Source organism: Grampus griseus, assembly GCF_964374135.1.
Source record: "Grampus griseus genome assembly, chromosome: 1".
NCBI lineage: Eukaryota > Metazoa > Chordata > Mammalia > Artiodactyla > Delphinidae > Grampus > Grampus griseus.
Window position 1 is genome coordinate 14,505,349 of NC_139017.1, and position 22,156 is coordinate 14,527,504.

Consider the following 22,156-nt stretch of genomic DNA (forward strand, 5'->3'; position numbering starts at 1 on the left):
TGGGGAAAAAGCCTTGAAGGACGTTTTTATCTAAAGTCAAACCAAAAAGAAAATTAATAAGACCTACTCCCTTGAGGAGTCACCTTTACCTGTGAAGGTGCTGGTATCAACAAGCTCAGAGCTGGCAGAGGGCAGGCGGGGCGGACCGGTAGCATCTTCACTGTAGGCTCTCAAAATGTACTTCTCAATTACACCTCTAACCACAACAGGTTCATCCCAGGTCACCTCGATGCTATAGCCGTTTATGCTGCGGACTCTTGAGGGAGTTGGCACACTTTGTGGAGCTGTGAAAGGATAAAAGAGAAAATAGGGGAAACGGCAGTTCTGAGAAGACTATCGCTCGTATTCTTCACTTTTAATGGCCGCAGTAAATCAGACTCGACCATTAGCATAAATACAATTTATTAGAGTTGTAACTTTTCAGCACTGATTTAATATGACTGCACATCTTGAGCCATTCAGTTTAAGCGATATTTCAAAACCATCAAAACTCCATTGACATCACGTTCTTTCAAGCCTTGTCCAGGTTTTCCAAAAACATTTAATGTATCCGACATGTTTTAAACATCACTCATAAAGAAGGAGGTGGATGGTAGGCAGATAACAAGTTCAAACAATATAATGATGTACCCCTTTGAAGCAAGATAATTAGACTGTTATTATACATAGTGGTTTGACACTTTTATATTGTCGATGTATTAGCCAAAAAATGTCACAAATGTGGTGATTGTATTGTACTTGAAGGTCTGATCCCGTTTGCCAAATTCAATTGTTTTTCCAACTAATTTTAAAAAAGCAAAGTTCTACCAGATAGGATATATTCCTAATTGCATTTAGGCGGGGTAGAGGAGCTGGTGCCCTTGAGATTCTACAAAATCATTTTCCTCAGAGCATCACAAAATACCACCACCAAACGAGGCAAGTTTAAAGGAACTTGCTGCGAAACCTCACTTATAAGCCAAATGCCCTCATTTAAAAAATCTATAACCTTTAATTATTAATTAGATATTTCTATGGTTCTGATCAGTAACGACTTCAGCACAGCTGACTGCACTGGGAACACTGAGAAAAAGCCCAAGGAACTTCATGGCAGGATGATGGATGAGAGACAGGCTCTGACCGCTCCTGGACTCCTGAGCCCTGTCGATGGAGAATCACTCTGGTTTCCCTCCGTCAAATAGCCTCCTTCTCTGCCTTTACTGTTCAGGCCAATAAAACAGGACAGTTTTAAGGGAAACAATGTGAACGTAAGGGATATGAGGAAGCACAGAGGCGGAGAACCACTGTCTGAGCAGGTAAAACACCACAGGCGCTTCTGGAAACACACAGGCTACACAATCAAGTTGCAAGTAATGGGACAATGAGAGTGATTTTGATTTTATTAGTTCTGAAATGCGGTCCAGAGCAAAGTAGAGTCCTGTCTAACAGATGGTCTTCTCATAAGGGACAGAGCAAAACTGACTCAAAAATAATTAAATAGTGCAATTATTCTCCAACCCATGGGAGCATGTAGCCGCTTGGTGTTGTGGTCAGATTGTAAATATGAATTTATGGCATAAGACTTTGTGGTCAGATCATGGCTATAAATTCAGAGCTCTATTTGCATACTTTCTCGGTGGTACTCAAAATGGAGACTATTAAGCTACGTAAGTGATGCACTTTCTAGACACCTATTTACGTTGTTGAATTAGACTGAAAGCAGGCTTTATAGTATATTTGTTAATAAAGTAGAGAAGTGTGAGATAGGGGCAGAGGACATGCCAGTAACAAATGAATATTTTACATCAGAGCTTTTTCCAAGCTCTAAAGTTGAAAAGGATTTTAAGGGATCATTCCGTGCATTGTGTTGCCTATAAATAGATGATGATTTAAATCATCCTGGAAAAGTGTCAAGTTGGCCTCTTCTGGAAAATTTGTAGGCAGACAGCTTTGAAAATTCTTATTAGTAGCCCATCTCAGTACTTAATTATCTCTTAGATTAAAAAGATTCCTCAAAGGATGCCTGTGTTAGTAGCCCGTTATTGATAATAAGTATGAGAGGGTATCTTGGTAAAAAACACATCTTTAGACAAATCGTGACTTGCTAAGGATAATTTTCTTCAAGAGGCACAAGTGTCAATCATATGGAAATGTATTTGTCTTTCTGACAAATAAATATTTTCTCCAAAATGGTAGAAGGCTACTGATTTCACAAAACTTTTTTTAACGAATGCCTCCCTGTGATGGTAATATGGGAACAGATTCTGTGGTCCCTGTCAGAAGGACAAAGCACTTACAAATCAGTTATCTGAGATTAGCTCTAATATAGTAGTCTGTTTCCTCTTTGTTTCCGCATTCAACTCAAAACAAACAAACAAACAAAAATTAGACCACTCAGCAATTTCTATCATGGGAGAGTCATTCTAAGACCCTAATAGTAAGCACCACGGCAAACACCTGCCATGATGTGATAAAAGACACATCCGCTTCCAACCAGGGTGCAGGTTTCAAATGTGCTCTCCACTGGGGAGGCAAGGGTCTATCACCCCTACCTAAAGGTAATCCTGATTTTAGCTTTTCGGGGTCTAAGCAGTTGGGAAAGATTTCCTATTCTTAGATAAATTACAGTCGATGTGGGCCTATTTCATCTTTAAGAGCAACCTGAACTTACTTTCTTCTGCATCTGAAGAAGAAAGAATCAAGCCTGAAAAAATCCTTATTAAATACTTGAAAAATCAAAAGCAAGGATCTGCTAAGCATTTTTACCAACGACGGGTGCCTTTGCACTCCAGGGCGTGCTCTGTCACAAGATTACAAACGTACTGCTTGCTTCACGGGTGAGAGTCCTTCCTTTCCTATACATGCACCGACGTGTGCATTTGTGTGCACATACACATGTTAAGATAAATAGTATTTACCTGCTCCTGTTGTACGGCCCCGACTCCAGTCGCTAGGTACTGAACCTCCTTCATGGGAGGCTGTTACTCGATACAGGTATTCTTAAATGGAAGTAAGAAGTAGAAGGTTAACATACGACTCGTGTAGGCTAGTGGTGGGCTGGCAGGGAGGGAAGAGGGGACGAGGAGGGGACGTGGGACATTGAATTTGGAGCATTTCCACATTACCCGTGAAAGGCTGGAGACCACTCTCGTAAACGCTCTGCTCTTCTCCCCGATAAACCAGGATGGAGTCATTGCCCCTGCAGTTAACGGCACTGTCAGTTGACAGGCATCCATCCAGATTGACTCTGATAGCACCGCTGGACACAGATGCCAAGTTAACGACAGCACCCTGTGCAAACTGCACATCTTTCATGCAACCACCGAAACCTAGCAAATAGTAAGGGACGAATGTCACATAACGGGCTTGAATCATTAATTACCAATCATTTTTTTGCCTCCTGTAGTACTACGTTTTGATGAAATTGTGCAAGGGGGGGCTTTAAAGATAATTTTTAAACTTCCAAGTCTTGTTTGGGAGATCCTTTATGCCTCCCCCTGCTTTTTATTTCAGGCTAAGCTGTTGCAGGAAATAGTTATATTTATGTTATTTTGAAAAAATATATAAGCTGATAATTGTAATTCGACTGAATTAGATTCAACTGAAAAGTATGTATTATATCTCTTTAGGAACACATTTTTATGTTTATTCCCATGAAATAAAGTTTAGGCAAGTACACATTATCGTGAGGGGGTATCTACACGTCCCTCAATCCTGGAAAATTAAGTTACCTGTATAAGTCAGTGTCTAAGTGCCAAAAAATAGTATTTTAATGAGCATGATTATCTTATTGGGGAAAATATACATTTTGAGGTTCCTATGAATAGTAGGAGGAAGAATACAGTCTCAAAATATACTAAAATCCTGAGATATTGCTATGAATTCCATAACGATCATTTCATAGACAGAGAACGAATCCCAGTTAAATCAGGGAACAAGGGAGCTACGACTGTGCTCTCCCATTTTCACTGAGTTCCATAATCTCGACTGTGCAAAACGATCACCAGTTTTAGGTTCATGTTCTCATGACAGGGACCAAATTCAGCTGTGGCAACAGCAACACGGGAGGTTTCCTGGAATGTGTATTCTACTCAGTCAACTTTAGAACGACCACGGGGCATTCAGCTCTGGGAAGTTTAACAGAGAATGTGGAGGAGGTGGGTTTGAAGTGTGCACTGCTTTTTTTTTTTTTTTAGAGAACCATAGGGCATCCTGTCAGCCGGGGAACAGCAGTGGCTTTGAATAACTTGCTATTTTGTGTAAACAGAGATCAGTTCTGTGCGGTTTGGCAGTACTCTGCTCAGAAAACTGCCCACAATTGTCAAAGAAGGGACAAACAGCCTGTGTTTGAGATCGCTGGAGCACACACTCTCTTTCTTGAACAAAACACTGTCAAGTCTGAAAGGCCCCAAACACACGATTAGTTCTTTTCAAGATGAAAGCACGTCGGCAGGAAACGGAAATAAAACATAATGCAATGCCGAACAGTAAAATAAGTTAACGGTAACAATGACCGTATTGTTCTCTTCAGTATTTATATGGTGTGTTATTCTGTCTTCTAACACTTTAAGTCGAAGCCTATTTCCTTTTAAATGCCTTTGCTATTATTCACGTTCCTTTAGGCCCGACTGACCAATACTGCTAGTCTATCTTCAACACACAGTAGATACTCAGTAAGTTGGGTGAATTGAATTGAAAGCAATGAAGCTCAATATAAAAGCATCTGCTTGAAAATGCAGATGCTAATTTCTTTACCAGTAGTAATCTTCTGATGGCCCAGAGCTGAGTCACCTAACTCCTCTGTCCTCGAGTTTCCCTATCAATAAAATGTGAACAGTGGAAAGATAGCTTTGGCAAACGTCAGTGTGCCCGTATAAGAAATGTCCCGTGATGGCTCAAGAGGTACAGAATTTCAGGTTCGTAGGATGAAGAGTTCTAGAGATCGACGGTGGCGATGGTTGCTCAAAAACGTGAATGTACTAGATGCCTGAACCGTACATTAAAAATGGTTAAGATGGTAAATCGTACGTTAGGCGTACTTTATTACAAGTAAACATGTTAAAAAAATTTTTTTTAAAGAAATGGTCTTAAACATTAATACACAAGATGCAAATTTAAATCTGGGAAAGGCCACAGAGGTAGGCTTCCTTCACGCTGGAGATAAAGAAAAAAAAGTCCAGAAAGTGACAGGATGAGGTTTCTAAGTAGGAATCCTCCTTAGGAAATGGGATTCTGGCCTCAGGCCTTTGGGGGTGCAGATGCCTGGGCTCTAGTGTGGGGTCCTCACAGTACTACCCTCAGGGCAGTCAGAGGGTTTGGTCAAAGTTTGCGCCATTCTCCCAACTCTGCACGGTCAGAAACCCTCCCACCGGAAATACTCCCCAACGACCTCTAAAATATGAATGGGCTGCGAGGATAAAAACAGGGGAGAGGGCCTGTCTGTGGGAAGACTAGGGATGCCTCCTTTTCTTGCTTCCCTGCCTTTGGGAAAATCATAAGCGACTCCCCACACCTATCCTACCCCCAGGTCTCTAAGTAACTGGAAGGTGGACAAGAACCCTGAGTTGACAGATCAGAGAGACAGTAGCTGTTCAGGGGGAAGCGGTCCAACGACGGGACACTTGGGCTCACAGGATGGCTGACTCTCAGCCCCACTCCTGACCTCTCTGCTCAGGGCTTTGGACAGACCATAACCTGGGAGACCACATGCCATGGCCTGCTCACTCTCAACCCAGAGGTGAGTGCTGTCCCAAGTGTTAGTCCTAGATAAATGCCCATGATCTGATGTGGTACCTCTTCAGCAAATTATGTTGCCCAGCATCTCCAAAACACAGAGGAAAATTCATTTGCATTGGATTTAAAGGAAGATTGCAACATTAATGGATATAAAAAATAGCTCTAGTAGGACCACAAAATAGAGCCTTTGAAAAAGGATGCTAATGGAGAAGCGTAGAAAGGTTTTTATGACTACTGATAGTGGATTGAAAAAACTACAGGTAAGTGAACATGATTAGTTTTAACTGCAATTTACTACGTGCATGAAGCACCTCTATATTGTGAATATTCTCCTGTTCACTGTATAAAACATGCAGTTAGGGCTTCCCTGGTGGCGCAGTGGTTGAGAGTCCGCCTGCCGATGCAGGGGACGCGGGTTCGTGCCCCGGTCCGGGAAGATCCCACATGCCGCGGAGCGGCTAGGCCCGTGAGCCATGGCCGCTGAGCCTGCACGTCCAGAGCCTGTGCTCCGCTGCAACGGGAGAGGCCACAACAGTGAGAGGCCCGAGTACAGCAAAAACAAAAACAAAAGCAAAAACATGCAGTTATTTACATAACTCTTACTATTCAAAACATCTGAGTCAGCATCTTAGAGGATAAAGGCATAAAATCTGCATTTTAAATAACCTTTCCATGCAATTCCAATGGATCCTGAATAGTAATAATAATAGCTAATTTTATTGCGTTCTTACTATATTCTAGCTACTCTACTTCAATATTTTATAAGTGGTTTGAGAACCACTGATATGGATGATACTGCAATGATAAAAATTTAGTATTATCCATAAATAAAATATCTTTCAGTATCACAGTCTTAGTCATAGTGTAGATTATGTTGTTCCCCTTGGGTCTATGTTGATGTTTTAAACTTCCATCATTATCATCTTATAATTCCAATTTTAGCCCTGTCTCTAGGACCACCATAACAATGGGTTTTGGTGTACTTTGAGAGTAAAATGCCCAACATACAGGGGATTTTTCCTAGATGTAAACAGAATCAAGTAATTTTGCTCCTATAAAGAGTTTTCAAGCTCTTTCTAACCTCAGAAGCCTGAAAACCAGAAGAAGCCCTTATATGAATGTAATATTTTTAGCTGCTGTTACATCTTAAGTGCCTTGAAAATGTCATTACTGTCTTCCACCCCAGATATTCATTAACTCCTACTAGTACCCTTCTAAACGTCTCCTTAGAGCTTGCCATATATTTTCTATTCAAAGGCATTTAAATCTTTATGTACTTACCAAATAGGCAAAGACTGCTTCGTGGAAATTTTAACCGTTCAGGGTGCATAGTTTTTGAAATACAGAGAGAACATTTTCTACACAGGAACATGCTTGGTGGCAAGCTGGAAGTTTCTGTACTTTCCCCACTTGATAGAAAGGAACATTGGCCAATGCCCATGAAAGAGAGCACTTGACTATAATAAGGAGAGTGGGCTTTGACACCAGGCTGCCCGAGATGGGTAGGCTCGCCACCTGCTTAGTAGTCATTGACCTTGGGCAAGTTACTTTCCTCCCTGCCCCCAAGTTTCCCCATCTGTAAAGTAGGGATACAGATAATAATACCTGCCTCATGGGTTTGTTATGAAGAACTGACCCACTTATTCTCACATTAGGCTCTCAGAACCATGCCTGTCACACAGTATGAACTCACTTACTGTTAGCCTTTTTTAATCAATAATTTCTCTGATTATGTTCAAACTCCTCACATGAGTTAAAGGCTTGCTTTAGTCGTAAGTCACACATTCACGTACTTTTCCTTTCGTTGATGGTTATGGATAATAAATGACACACAGACTTTTCACAAGTGTGTTTGAAATTCAAGTAAACCCACACTTTCATGTGCTTTGCTGCATGAGAGCTCCATGGAAATGCATGGAGACAAACAGCACTGACGTCAGAAAAAGCCCAGGGAATTTAAGGCCATTTTTCTTGGCTGTACACACCAACCTAATTTATTTTTTAATCTGTAAATACAGATAATGATCAGTATTTAAAAGAACCAGAACCACGTGTGTTCAAGAAAAACATACGAGTAAATATATTATATATATAATATATACAATAATTATAATATATAATAGTAATTTATATATATACACATGTGTACACACATACATACATATATATAAATTACAATTATATTTGATGAAGATATGTTAGAATAAATATATTGATTGTAAACACAGATGAGAGCACACCCTTAAGGGCAACATACAAAACTATTTGAAGAAGTGTTTTATTATTTTTTATTTTTAGAGCTTAAAATTCTTCCAGAAAAGGGGTGAGTAGGTATTGCTTTCAGCCTGATTCGACTGCTTTGTCTTGAAACACAGAACCACCAAGACCCGGTAGGACCAGGGCTGTACTAACTTGGGAATTCCTCCCGATGGAGTTTACCTTGTTCCAGCTTCAGGTGTTTATAAGACTCGTGCAGCTCCTGTGGGGTTCCTCCCACATAGACGGGGGAATTCACCATCAGTGGCTGAGCTCTGGACTCTGACACGCGCTCCATCAGTTCATTCATGCTTGTTGATAGGACGGAACCTTTTTTTTTAATGATCACTTTATTCCACCTTCCGTCACAATAGGACAGCCCCAGCCAGAGATCCACTTGTGTAAAGGTAAGACTAGTATTTAACCGGAAGCTCAATATTCCACTCTTCAGTTCCATCTGTATTTCATATTAAAAAGAAAATAGGTATATAAAAGGACTGCAGAATGGCAGTTTGGAAGAGAACAGAAGGTCAACTTCTTGAAGAGAAGCAAGAAATTTCCCTGAAAGAACTCTATAAAAATGTCCCACTTTATTCTAAGCAGAACTGGAGTAACACATAATGAAGTACTCTGCAAGCTTATAATTGACATGACGGATGTTGTAATGAGTCAAACAAATTTATACCCAGTAATGATGATACGATGTAATGCAATACTACATAGGCAAAACCATTTTTTTTTCTTTTTGATGCAGTATAGGTAACAGATTAAACCCTAGCATAAGTGACTGAATGACTGAAGAGAACAGTTTAAACTATGACTCTATTTTTATTTGAATCTTTAGAAAATGAGAAAATACTACTTCATATATCAATTTAGTTTCAGGGAAAAATATGACAAGACAATAAGAAAATGAAATGTCAAGCCTGATTAAGCTTATTTTAACTGGCTGGTGAACTCAATTTCAAATTTGTAAAATGTATTTTGATTCAATATTTCAGTGTTACTATTCTAAATCTCTAACTAACCTAATTGCTTCTATGTCTATTCTTTCAGGTTAAAGTGCCATTTTCTAATACGAACATATTTTACTCACATTTTCATGGCAAAGGAAATGCCTCCATGTTTTTCTTCAAAATTTTACTCAATAACTATTTTACCTACTATGCTTTTATTTTGTTAGAAGTCAAATTAGTGACCATAAGGTACTTAAAAATTTGAGATCATGTCAATGAAACAAATTAAATAGTATATAAAAAATTATTGCTTTTCTATGTAAAAATCATCTTTGTGAAGTACATCGGGTAAACAGTCATTCATTTTTTTATCCTTTCATTCAATAAATATTGATTCCCCTACTATGTTCTGAAAACCTGCTACTACAAGAGAAATTGCCCCCAAGAACTGCACTGTCTTAATAGCAGAGGCAAACATGTGCGGTAATATTATAAACAAGATGGGGATGGGGCGCAAAGAGATCGGAGAGAAGAAACACATTTTGTTCCCTGGGAATTGGCAAAGGCTTGAAGTAAGGTTTTTGGAAGTATGTAAGATTCATGGAGAATTTCCAGCAGGAAGATTAACGTGTTCAATGGCATGGGGACATGTACGAGCACATTAGGTTTAGAAAAAGATACAAAATTAGATAAAAGGATACATATGGGGGAAAGAGAAAGAAAGGGTTCTGCCAGGTATGGCAGAAGCAAAATTTTGGAGGATTTTGAGTGATATGGAAAAATAATCATTTTTCTCTTGTCTGTCTGACGCCAAAAGCCCATATTCTTTCTACTAATATCTTACACTAAAAGTTCACCCTGCTGGTCATAAGAAGTACATCCTATAAAAATGTTCAGAGTAGCCTTATTCACCATGGCAAAAACATGGGAACGACCACTACTTCATTGAAAAGAGAAGAGATATATTATTACCCAGCCATGAAAAATACACGGAGAACATGAATAACTCAGAAACAATGTCAAGGGCTAAAGCAATTGCCTAAAGATAGAAACTTTTACAAATTTCTAAAACAAAGATTTTTAGGCATTCACTCATGATGTTCAAACTATAAAAATGCAAGGAGATAATAAACACAAAATTATGATTACATATTACCTCTAGAGGGAGACAAGGAAATGGGCTAAGAGATGGCCTAGAGGTAGATGCAAAAATTTGATAATATTTTAGTTCTTGGGTTGGGTGGTAGGTTCATGAGTGTTCATTGTACTATTATATTTTATTTTATATGTGTGTGTGAAATATTAAATATATTTCACTATTATATAAAAGATAATGAAGGAACATTTTTCGTATATTGGGAAGGTAAATTGCATTTCCTCAATTCCTAATAATTAGCCTGTTTTGTTAAAATTATAATTTTCAAAGTATAATGGTCATTTAAAAAAATCATCATGGTCCTAAAATACAAAATGTTTCACAGGATTCCAAAAGTGAAAATGACATGGGGGTAAAAATAAAAGCAAAAGTGAATTTGGAAAGAAACCCTAATTAAGTATAATGTAAACACATGGTTTATTGATTTTAAAGTTGGATCTAACATTTTTAAGTAAATTAATTAACATACAGCAAGAAAATCAGGTCCATCTTTGTTGTAAACGAAAAGAAGCAATCCATTCAATTGGTCAGTTCTGAACTTAAAGGAAATTTCAAAGTCCATTCCACCATGAAACAAATATGGATAAAGTTCCAGGAACCCTTTAGAGGAAAAAACATGTACAAATTAGCATTTGCAAGCAATACTGTTTGCATCGTAAGGGTGTCATAAGACAACCTTAGGACATATTCTGTCGTTGAATAAATCTCTCACAAAAGAAGATGCAGATCAATGTTAAGAAATTCACCTTGTAATGTACAGAAGTAGCAGAATGAACTTGACATACCTTTTAAGAGGAAGCGAGTTACTAAGTCATGGATACAATTAAGACTATTACTAGCTTATCTAAGTATTAACAATAAGTAGTTGCAACTCCGGATAATGACAGTGATGAGAAAAAGCAACGAAAAAGTGCACAGAGTATAATATTATTTAGCTTTCTGTTCTGAAGGTAGTTTAACGAACCTAATATCTAACCAACTTCGTTATAAATGTAGCAGGCAATAGTGGGCCTTTATTCCAAAAATAAGCCACGGTGGCCAAGTCACCATATTCCCTTCCACTCCTTACCCTGGGTGGCTGCTAGACAGAGACTGTAGGTGGCACGTATGCCGGGCACACTATGTCTCACCTTTGCCACAGCCTTTGGAGCAATGGCAGTGATGGTGGTCATATTCTCTAGCTCTCCCTTAAGGCCCTACTTACCCCATCACGCAGCTGAAATTTTACTCTTAGGAACACTGTCAGTCTATACCATGGGATAAAACAGATATTGTGTGGATTAGCCTGACAAAACTCCTTTGACACATCTGAGTAAAACTATATTCTAAATAAAAAAGTGGACTTACAAATGGACATTAGTGGCACTACCATAGGTAAACCCCAAACCGCCAGAGACCTTACACATGAATATGTATTTATGAGTCTTACTATTTATATTATATATTCAGACGTTGAGAATATATGTATGGGCATCAGGGCGTAACTAGGTATTTCTGAGATAGCAGGTTCATATGAGGTCAAAATAATTGTATCAGGAGAGATTAAATTACACCAAAGATAGAACATACAAGCTAAGCAATGACCAGTGTGTATTTTAGAACCTTACCTGTCCCTAGGAACTGAGCTCCCTCTTGTAATGAAGTGGGGCATCCCTCCCAGTTGTTATACACGTTGATTTGCTCTTCAGAACTCTGCCAAACCAGACGCCCCCAAGCAGCAGAGGGATTATAATTCTTCATAAAATACACATCCTTGAGACAGCCCACAAAACCCTTTCGGATTATGTCTGCAGGGGTTGAGAGATATCAAGAAATATGTTTTCTGAGAAATTCTTTTCAAGCAATGAATTTGATGTGCTATTAAAATCAAAGAAATAGGCAATAGCTCTCACTACCTACTTACTACAAATTTTAAAAAAATTTCTTCTTTTAAGATTTTTTTTTGATGTGGACCAATTTTAAAGTCTTTATTGAGTGTGTTACAATACTGCTTCTGTTTTATGCTTTGTTTTTTTTGGCTATGAGGCGTGTGGGATCTTAGCTCCCCGACCAGGGATTGAACCCGCACCCCCTGCATTGGAAGGCGAAGTCTTAACCACTGGACTGCTAGGGAAGTCCCCAAACTTCTTAATAACTCATGTAAACACCACACCATCAGCTAGGGTAGGTGGTAACAACTGTAATGTTTCGCTCTGGTTCAGACTCATCTTATCTGCAGAAACAGATGTTTGCACAAAAACCCTGGTTTTATAGTAATAGCAAGACTATTGCCTCTTGAACTAACAAGGGGATCTCATCTGCCACTGGTCTTAAAAATAAATGTGCAATAACACATTTTAAAAGTAAGATTTAAAGGAAGTCTATCTATTAAATCTACAGTTTATAGTTTAGTTCCCTCGCCATTTTGACCTAGTCTGTTACACAAGTAAAGCAATAATTTCATTTCATTTTTAGGAATTAATGTAATGTTAAGCTTAATTTTTGAACTCCCCAGACCAGGTAAGTGTGGGGCTTAAGAACACAGTAAGTAGGGTGGTCATAAGAGGTTGGGAAAGAGAGAAAGTGAGCAAATGAGAGAATTAGAGAGCAAAAAAAAAAAAAAAGCAGAGAGGGCGAGAAGGCGCCTGAAGCTGAGGTTGCATTTCATATGGCAGTGTCCTTACAGGTCAGTGGAAAGCTTAGCTCTCAGCTTTTGAGTTCATGACCTGATCTTAGGGAGGGTATTCACCAGCAATCAAAGTTTTACAAGGTCAATTTATATGCGCAATGTCAAATTATTTATTTATAATGGACAGATGTCATCTACAGGAGGGATACTTGGTATTGGGGTATGCTCTCCTCCTCATGCCTGGATATACCAGAGACGAGAATTGTGCTTGGTGGGCAAAGAACTATGACAAAGACTCTCTTCTCTCTTTCTTTCAATCTGTGTATGTGTGTGTGTGTGTGTGTGAATGTTTTCAAGAGACTTCTCCACCAGTCTACAGTAGCCAAATGAAAGCCCTCTCACTCTACAGGTATTTCTAAGGAGGTAACTATAACCGGTCTTGAGGATTTAAATATATTCTTCTCAAAAAATTCACTGAAATTTTTTGATCCCTAAATATCATAGCTTTGACTGAAATTAGTATAATTCATTTCAGCAAAAGTTTAATGAACTCCTTTTACATATCAAGAACTGGGTACTAGGAATTGAAATGCAAGTAGTACATGGTTCCTTTAGAAAAGAAGAGACCTAAAGGAAATTTTTGACATACTGATGTAGGAAATACAGTATGAGATAGAAAGTAATACTATTACCCATACTTTAAAATAATGCAACTTGATTCTAAAATGTGGTGACAACATATAAATTCTATACCTTTCCCAAACTCACCAGAATCCTTCCTGAGGATGGTATAACCCTGCGGCAGCCCTCCCACAAACACTCCTGTGTTCTCTCCAATAACAGTACTACCATTCAGGGTGGCCGAGGAGCCTATGGATGGAAAAGGAGATGAGAATTCCAACTTCAGCAGGATAATCTATTTCTACAAATTTAACAAATGACTAAACCCTTCCCTGGGCTTCTGGACACCACTCTTTCTTGGTTCTCTACATATCGGTTACTTTTCTTCACTGGTTCTTCCTCATCACCCCAACATCTTGATGCTGGAATGACCCAGGCTTCCTCCGTTCTCAGATCTCTTTCGCCACCTACACAGACACCCTAATCCCCTCTAGAAGGATGATGAGAGAACTGGGTACCTGTGCTAATTCCCAGTGCCAAAGATCAGAAGGGGCCTGGGTCCTTGACTGTGTTGTATAACAATGCAAATCCGTTAAAATGTTTATTTTACTCCATCATTTTTTGGGAGAAGGGGGATTTTTTTTTTTTTTCCAGAGCCCAAACAACTCTAATTAGCCCTACTTATATCTGGGATCTTGGCTTTAAATACCATCTTAAGCTGACAACTCCCAATTTTTTTTATCTCTAGTCTGGAACTCTTCCCTGAACTCAGATCCAGGAATCTGCTTGATATTTCCACTTGGATGCCTCATAGGTACCTAAGACTTAACATGTTCAAACCGAAATCTGAACATCTCTCTTTGAATCTGCTTCTCCCACTAACTTGCCCACCTTAGTTATGGTAGTTACAGTCTAAAGGCCCCAAACATTGCAGTCATGCTCTACATTAGGGGTTAGCAAAAGTCTTCTGTAAAGAGCAAGGTAGTATGTACTTTCCTCTTTGTAGACCACACAGCCTCAAGCAACCATAGACAATACCTAACCAATGGGTGCAGTTGTCGCCAATAAAGCTTTATGAAAACAGGCATGGGCTGGATTTGGCCCACAGGTGGTAGTCTGCCAACCCCTGCTCTACCTCAATCAAATTCCTTAACATTTACAATACATCCAGATTTCTCATTATATCCACAATTCCTTCCCTGGTTCAAGAAACGATCATTTCTTGTCTGGATTATTTTAGAATTATTGCAGAAGCCTATTTGCTGGGTCTCCATGCTTCTGTAACAAATTAATAAGCAGAAACCTCAATTAAATAGAGTCGGGAGACCAGAAGGTAGAGTTCTCACACCTTGTAATGAAGGCAAACCCAACAGGAAGAAGAAAGACTTTTCTTTTCTGGCAAGGACTCAGCCAATGAAAAATCATGAACACTTTGTTTACTATAGTCCCCCCAGCTTCCTGTTCACCCTCTGTAAAAGTTTTCTCCCTCCCTTGCCATGCGGGACTTGCACTTGGATTGCCATGGTTGTAGACCCTGAATTGTGATCCTCTGCTGATCCCCAATAAACCCATCTTTGCTGAAGAAATATCTGACAGTCCATTTGTTTTAGGTCAACATTTTGGTGGACCCTATGGGGACCAGAGAAAACCCCTGAAGGCTCCAGTTCTGGTGAACAAACAGGTGTGGTACCCACAAAGAAGCCCACTGTGCTCACTGCTTACCCACTGTGCTCACTGCTCTTACCAACTCTGGAGTTTGAAGGTAAATCTTTCTCCTGGATCTGAGCTCACACCCTCTTTGCATTTGAAGCTCTCCAGCCTTTATGCAAGTTCTGCTTAAAGGTTTTTTTCTGGTTAAGGCCTTGTTCTGTACCTGAGTACTCATTTGGAACTTCAGTCTAATTTTGAGATCAGACTGTTTCAACCAAGACTGGCTGAGAAGTCATCAGCCCGTTCCTTCAGGAACGAGGCTGCTTCACTGAAACTCTGCTGGTTTTTCAGGCTTCAGCCCATTCCTTTGGAATTAGGGCTGTTCTTTGGAAATGACTGAAAAGCCTTGGGCCTGGTTTCTACAGGACCAAACTGTTTCCCTAGAATTGGCTGGTATTAATTTGCATGCTGTTTGAGTTGCGAGCAGTTTGATTTGAACTGTGAGCTGTTTAAAAATTAATCTTTCACTCTGGAGACAAACTTCTGAGTAATGAGATACCAGTTATCTACATATTTTGAGCGAGCCCCCCGCCGACAGGGACTCTGGACAATTTTATGTTTAAAAAGTTTGGTCTTTCCTCATGTGCATTTCCAACTAAATGGACCAAATTGACCTAAGGCAATTTAGAATATCAATGGCCATTATGGGGAATTTCTGGAATCCTCAAAGTTAATTGGACTACAATAGCTCAGAAATTCCCAGAACTGAATAGTATGCCTATTTTGATTGGCATGTTGAGGTTTCTAAATGTAATTAGGAGCTTAAAATTGTCTGTCAGCAAAATGAGATTTTAAGATTAACTGAGGCAAACATGTGGATAAAGAAAGACAAAGTGGCTCTCCACACCTCAGGTTTTCCTTCCTTGGCTTCTCTGTCTCAGGCTCAACCTCTGGTACCATCTTGTCTCTCTTCCTCAGCTCCTCATGGCCAGACTCATCTGGAACCATCTTTCTCCTTTCCTTCTCTACTGCCTATGCCTCCTCAGACCCTCAGTCCCCCCCCCCACAATAATTCTCTCACCAAACTTCCCCTTTCTCTGAAACTTTCCCCACTCCCTTTTCCTCTGAACTTATCAGAACCTGTCCCTTTAAAATTAAGCCTTCTAAGGTTCCAGAAGCTAAACACTTAATTTCTTATATTCCCTGGACTAAAGCTGAACTGCAAGCCACAGTCAAAAATATACCCAAAGTAACTGAAGATTGTCACAGATTTGCTGAGGAATTTAATGTAGTCATTCAAACTTATCAACTTGGTTTCTCTGACGTACCTTAGCTAATTCATAGGTTTGTTGGTGATGGCCAGACCCAGCATTGGATCAGAACTGCTAATTGGGAAAATCCTGAAAGGTCTCTAGGATAACAACCAGGAGATCAGCCCTCTAACTTACTATATGATCAGGCTTGAGCAATCACTAGGTGACTTCATTGAGCAATTCCTAGGGTTTTTCCAAAGACTGTCAACTGGAACAAAATTCAGGCTTGCACACCAAACTCTGATGAACCTGTTCATTATGATTACAATTGAATTCAGATTATTTTTATGCAAAGTTTTGGTCTTCTTCCAGATGTTGATTCCACCTGGGTAGCTTTTAATTCCATGTTTATTAATGGGCCAAACTGGGATCTTTCCTTTCTAATGAAAAGGACCAGGATGGAATGGAAAACTATGTCCCATCTAGTTTTGATTAATCTGTCAAAACTGCTCTCTCACACTATAGCTGAATCACCGAAAAGGAAGACTATCTAAATTCTTAAACTTAAACTACGCAAATGAAGGCTCCTAAATGAAACTAAAATCCTCCTAGTTTCTGGTATTATTGAAAATAGCCAGGATATTGGAAAAGAGACTGTTACAAATTTAAGTGCTTTCAGTGTCTTCAGCCCTCTGACTAACCTTTCCAATATCCGCCAACTACTCAATGACAGGCTCTGAGGAACTATAGGGGCTCTTCCCAATTCTCCGTCTTAATCAGCTTAAAGAAATGTTTCTCAAGATTGGGGTTGAATCTCTTCCAGTCCTAATGGTCACACACTCAGTGCTCCAACCCATTACTAAAAAGCAGCCTCTGCCTCTGAGTACCAACACAGTTCAAATAGTGGCAATCTCTAACGAATCTCAAGAGGCTCTTGTCTCTGAACCTATTCCCTTTCCTTTAGGCCCTTTGAGAGACACACATGTATTTTTCTCCTTAGTTCCTCTGCCCCTACCCATTTATTGGGCTGAGACTTCTTGGAGAAGTCTCATGCTGGAAATTCTTTCTTCCAAAAGGAGGAGATAATCTAGAATTTGACAGTAGCCATCAAAATCACCAACCAGGTAAATTAAATGACCCCTCTGACATCTTTTATTTGTTCTGTCTCCGACAGTTCTAGAGCGGATTTTGGAAACACTGATCATGTGTCCCTATTGAATCAGCCACCACCATCTTTATGGGCAAAATCTCCAACTGATATTGGCAAACTTCAAAGAGCACCCCTTCCCATCAAGATTCAAATAGATCCCTCAAAACCTCTTCCCAGAATTAATCAATACCCTATAAGTAAAGAAACCCTTCAAGGCATAAAGCCTGTAATAGAAGATTATAAGGCTCGAAACCTCATTATGCCTGTACTAATTCCTGTGAGGATGCTATTTTACCTGTGAGAAAACCTAAGGGCTGAGGGTAGAGGTCTGTCCAGGACCTCTGAGCAATAAGCAACATTGTTATCCCTAGACGCCCTGTTGTTCCTAATCCTCAGACGTTCTAACATCCATTCCCACTGGAAGCGAATTCTTTACTGTAATTGATTTATGCAGTGCATTCCTTAGTATTCCACTTGATGAAGATAGCCAACACCTTTATACCTTTACTTGGGAAGAAAAACAATTCACCTGGACAGTAATGCTCAGGGTTTTACTGAGAGTCCTTCTTATTTCTTGTAAATCCTGAAGGTTGACCTGGATGATATAAAGTTTCCTACAGGTCTACTTTGTTGCATATGTGAATGGTTTGCTTCTTTGATCTTCTAAAGCCTACTCACAGGAAGACAGCATCCACTTTCTAAAGCTTTTAGCCTTAAAGGGACATAAGATTGCCAAGGAAAAAATTGTAGCTTGCCCAAACCCAGGTTTGATATTTAGGGCATCTGGTATCAGAACAAGGGCTACACTTTGATACAGATGGACTTCATAGTGAGTGAGGAACCTGTTTTACTGGCCAGGTACTTCAACAAGTCTGTGGCATCAATCCTCTGATTTAGTCGATCACAGTAATGGCATTATTAGACCCAACTGGCAAAATTTGTAGAGGTCATACAAATACCTTGGCCCAAAGCATTGCTATTGGTCCCTCTAAATCTCAGATCCACACTTTTTGTAACTCAAAAATTCTCACCCATTGAAACAGTCACAGGACACCCAACACACTTGGTTACTGCTTTTTTTTTGACCTACAACTGAAAAGAGGAGATATACTCCAATAACACAAGGGCCAAATTGCTCCTATTAAAAATAACCATGTTTTGGTAGAGCAATCTTTTTACAGTGCACTCTCAGGAGACGAAGACCTTAAGCATCACACCTTGCAACCTGAAGGCTTTATTTACTGGAAAAGACACCTCCAGAGGAACTTTCTTCAACCTTATTGGAGAGACCCCTATCAGGTATTGCTAACCAACCCTTCTGCCGCCAAAGTCCAAGGAATAGATTCTTGGACTCATGTGACATGCCTAAAGAAAGCACCAAATTCTGAAGGGACCTCAAAAAGTCTGGTGAGCTGAAAGTAAATATTTCCCAGAACTGAAGCAGACAACACCTGATGAGGCAGCTTTCTGAAGATATCTGGACCAGGTCTTTAGGAAGTGTATTGCCAAATCTTTGACAATGACATAATGCTTCAGATGATCTCCAATGTCTATGATCTTGATAACATATGGAATTGAGACAGAAAGTGTCTGAGAGTTCTCCGTTCTACCTTCCCTTGTTACTCGAATATGACCTCAGTAGGTTTCCAATCTGTGCATTCCCTTCTGATATGAGACCCCACACACAGGAAAGGTCCTTCCTGGCACTGAGGAACAAAAAGCCATTGAAATTAGAAAAGCTGACTCGATCAGTGATGCTCTGAGAGAAAGTTCATGATCAAAAGGGGGACATATAAAAAATTAATAAACAGAAACCTCAAATAAATAGATTTGGGAGACCAGAAGGAGGTCTCATGCCCTGTGGTGACAGCAGAGCCCAACAGGAAGAAGACAGACACCTCCTCTTTCCTGGCAAGCACTCAGCCAATGAAAAGCCATGGACTATTTGTTTACTACAGCCCTCCCAACTTCCTTTTGCCCTCCATAAAAGCGTTCTCCTTCCGTTGCTGTGCGGGGACTTCCAAGTGGCTCACCATGGTTGCAGACCCCGAATTGCAGCTTTCTACTGATCCCGAATAAACCCATCTTTGCTGGAAAAGCATATGGCAATCTATTTGTTTTAGGTCAACACTTCCATCCTTGTTCTCCTTAAAACTTATCTCCAAAAGAGCAGCCAGAGTGTTCCTTTTAAAGAAAGAAGTCATGTCATGTTACCCCTCTCTCAAAATTCTCCAATGGCTTCCCTCTTTTCAAGTAAAAGCTCACAAAGCCCTATGTAATACAGCCCCAGCGGCCTCTCTGATTTCACATTGTAACCTCTCTTTCCCACATTGGCTTCCTTGTTGGTCCTTGACATGGCACATATCATATGCTCCCACCTCAGGGTCCTGGGACCTACTGTTCACTTGACTTGAAACATTCTCCTAGACATTTGCCTGGTTTGCCCTTTTATCCCCTTTAGGTCTATGCTCATAGGTCACCTTATCGGAAAGACCTTCTCTAACAGTCCTTTATAAAATCAAAACATCCCTTCCCCAATACACACACCCACCCCTTTTCCTCTTATCCTGTTTGATACATTCTCAGAATGTACCACTACCTGATATTTGTTCAATATTTATTTATTCGGTTTCCTGCCCCTCTCCCACCTAAAGTGTAAATTTTCCTCCTTGTTTCCAGAGTTCCTAGAGCAGTAGTAGGTGCTCATTAAAATTTCATATTTTTCTGAATGAATTAATAAAAGCCTGCATCATCGTACTGTAACTTTTACAATTACATGGGGATGGTAGATAGGGAAGGATAGAAAGAAAAAAACTTAGAATTGCAAAGAAAAAATACATGTCCCAGAACGCTGCCTACCAACTGTCTTAACTGGAAGAAGTTGTTTACCTTTTGGAGGCTTAGTTTCCTCATCTCTAAAATGAGTATAATAACCGAGGTCATAATAGAGGAACATAAGGAGAGAACATAAGTAAAACATAAGTAAAAGGAAAGTAAAAGCCCTTGCAAATTGTAAAGACCTGAAAAAGATACAAAATTGCTATCGATGACTTTACTCTTATTTTTGCTTTACTGAAACCCTGTGTAGATGAGAAGATAGTTGCCAAGACTTCATCATTTTAGGAGCACCCCAAAGGCAAACTCAACAGCAATTTAGCTGAAGTTGAGTGGAGATAAAGGTGAAAGAAGAAATGAACAAATATAAACAACAGAAGAGTACGGTAACATCAGCACATCAATAGAGCCCTTCATATATGTCAAAGAAGATCTTACCTGTATATTGCCCATCAAGTGTGATTTGGCCGAAATCCTGATGCCTAATCGCGATTATCTCATGCCATTTGCCATCACTATATTGTTTACCATCATCATTAGTTGTGGTAACTTCTACTGCAGACCCCTTAAGGGAATGAATGAGGGAAAAAGAATCAATGAGTGAGTATACATGTTACATACACATACATATATATTTGTAAAAAACCAATTAGCAAATTTCAACATGATCCAGATGCAAGCATGTACACGTTTCAAACAGAACTCAAAATTAAAGTTGATACATCCTTCTGGCTTTTCTCTGATGTACTTCTGTGTCACCTCGGTGCTCAAATCTGAAAAGAGCTTCTCTTTGGAATAAAAATCTCTTACAAGTACCCTTGGATTTTGAGTAACTATACTCATCAGAAAGGTGATGAATTTTCTTTTCTAATATTTTAAATTTGGGGGCAGAAATATAAAAAAGAGAAGAATTTAAAACTAATAAAATATTATTCAAATAATATTGTTCTAAAGATAAGGAAATGTCTGGCAAGTTATTTTCTTTTACCTTCACTACACTACGTATAGCAAGAAGGAATAAGGTTCACATTAAAAATTAGTCAGTTACTAATGCCTTGAACATAAGTATAGCGGTTAAACTTATTACTCAATGCTTTGTAGTCTGAATTCTAGCATTTATACTTTTGTCTAAGGTAACAGTATAGTTAAAAATGAGTTCCTAAGTGGATAAGACTAGGAAATGGCAGATAATAAGGACAGATACTAGCTAAAAGGAGGTGAGGATAAGGAAACAAAGAAAAGTAGAAGAGAAACATTTCATCTTAACACTTTAGAGCTATGTATATTCTGGTTAGCGCAATGATACTCTTTTAATGTTAGTGAACACTTAAGACTAAGTAAAGGGTATTTCAACTTTGTCACCATCATCATTTGCTACTACTGTGGTTAAAGAAAAAACAACCAGAAAATTACTCTAAACCTTCTAAATGAAAACAATTTTTTCTTTCTTTCTTAATAAAGTAGATCTCTAGCAATACTTAACTTCAATCAATAAAAATTTTTTAAGCTAAAAATAAGATTTGGTAAAAAATTACAAAATATATTTTTAAATTACTTGGACTGTTTCACCAAATTCTAATAATCTTGGTAGACTGTTTTTCAAAAAAGATAAAGCTGATAATTATCTGATGCAATATGGTGAAGATTTATGTCACAAAAATTGCAACGTTAATCACACCATCTTCAGTAAAACACTTCTGTTTACATTTCCCTAAAATAGCTTCAGCAGTATACCATGTCCATTCTATGCATCTAATTGGCTCCTGTCAGGCCTCATACAGAGCATGACAACATGTGTGACATACAGAATTTCATATTACCAAAAAAGAGCTTTTAATTTCCCATGAGTAGGAGTGGGTTGCTTCTCACGTGGACAATATCCCAACTTTTACAGGCAACTCAATCGGCTAGAAAGATGACCATTTGGGTAAGTCCTCGAATCTTTGTAGGTTGATT

At 39.1% G+C, this 22,156-nt stretch overlaps 1 protein-coding gene across 1 annotated transcript in view; it reads right to left on the reverse strand.

The window, feature by feature from the left end:
* Positions 1-22,156, reverse strand: part of USH2A (usherin) — a gene marked incomplete at its 5' end in the record, with an annotated part of 770,156 nt that overhangs the window by 457,475 nt on the left and 290,525 nt on the right. The window contains 8 exons of the mRNA XM_082666701.1: positions 90-284; positions 2,898-2,978; positions 3,105-3,308; positions 8,155-8,428; positions 10,553-10,683; positions 11,691-11,870; positions 13,460-13,561; positions 20,639-20,765. Coding sequence (XP_082522827.1) covers positions 90-284; positions 2,898-2,978; positions 3,105-3,308; positions 8,155-8,428; positions 10,553-10,683; positions 11,691-11,870; positions 13,460-13,561; positions 20,639-20,765 — 1,294 coding nt within the window. The remainder of the gene's footprint in view (positions 1-89; positions 285-2,897; positions 2,979-3,104; positions 3,309-8,154; positions 8,429-10,552; positions 10,684-11,690; positions 11,871-13,459; positions 13,562-20,638; positions 20,766-22,156) is intronic.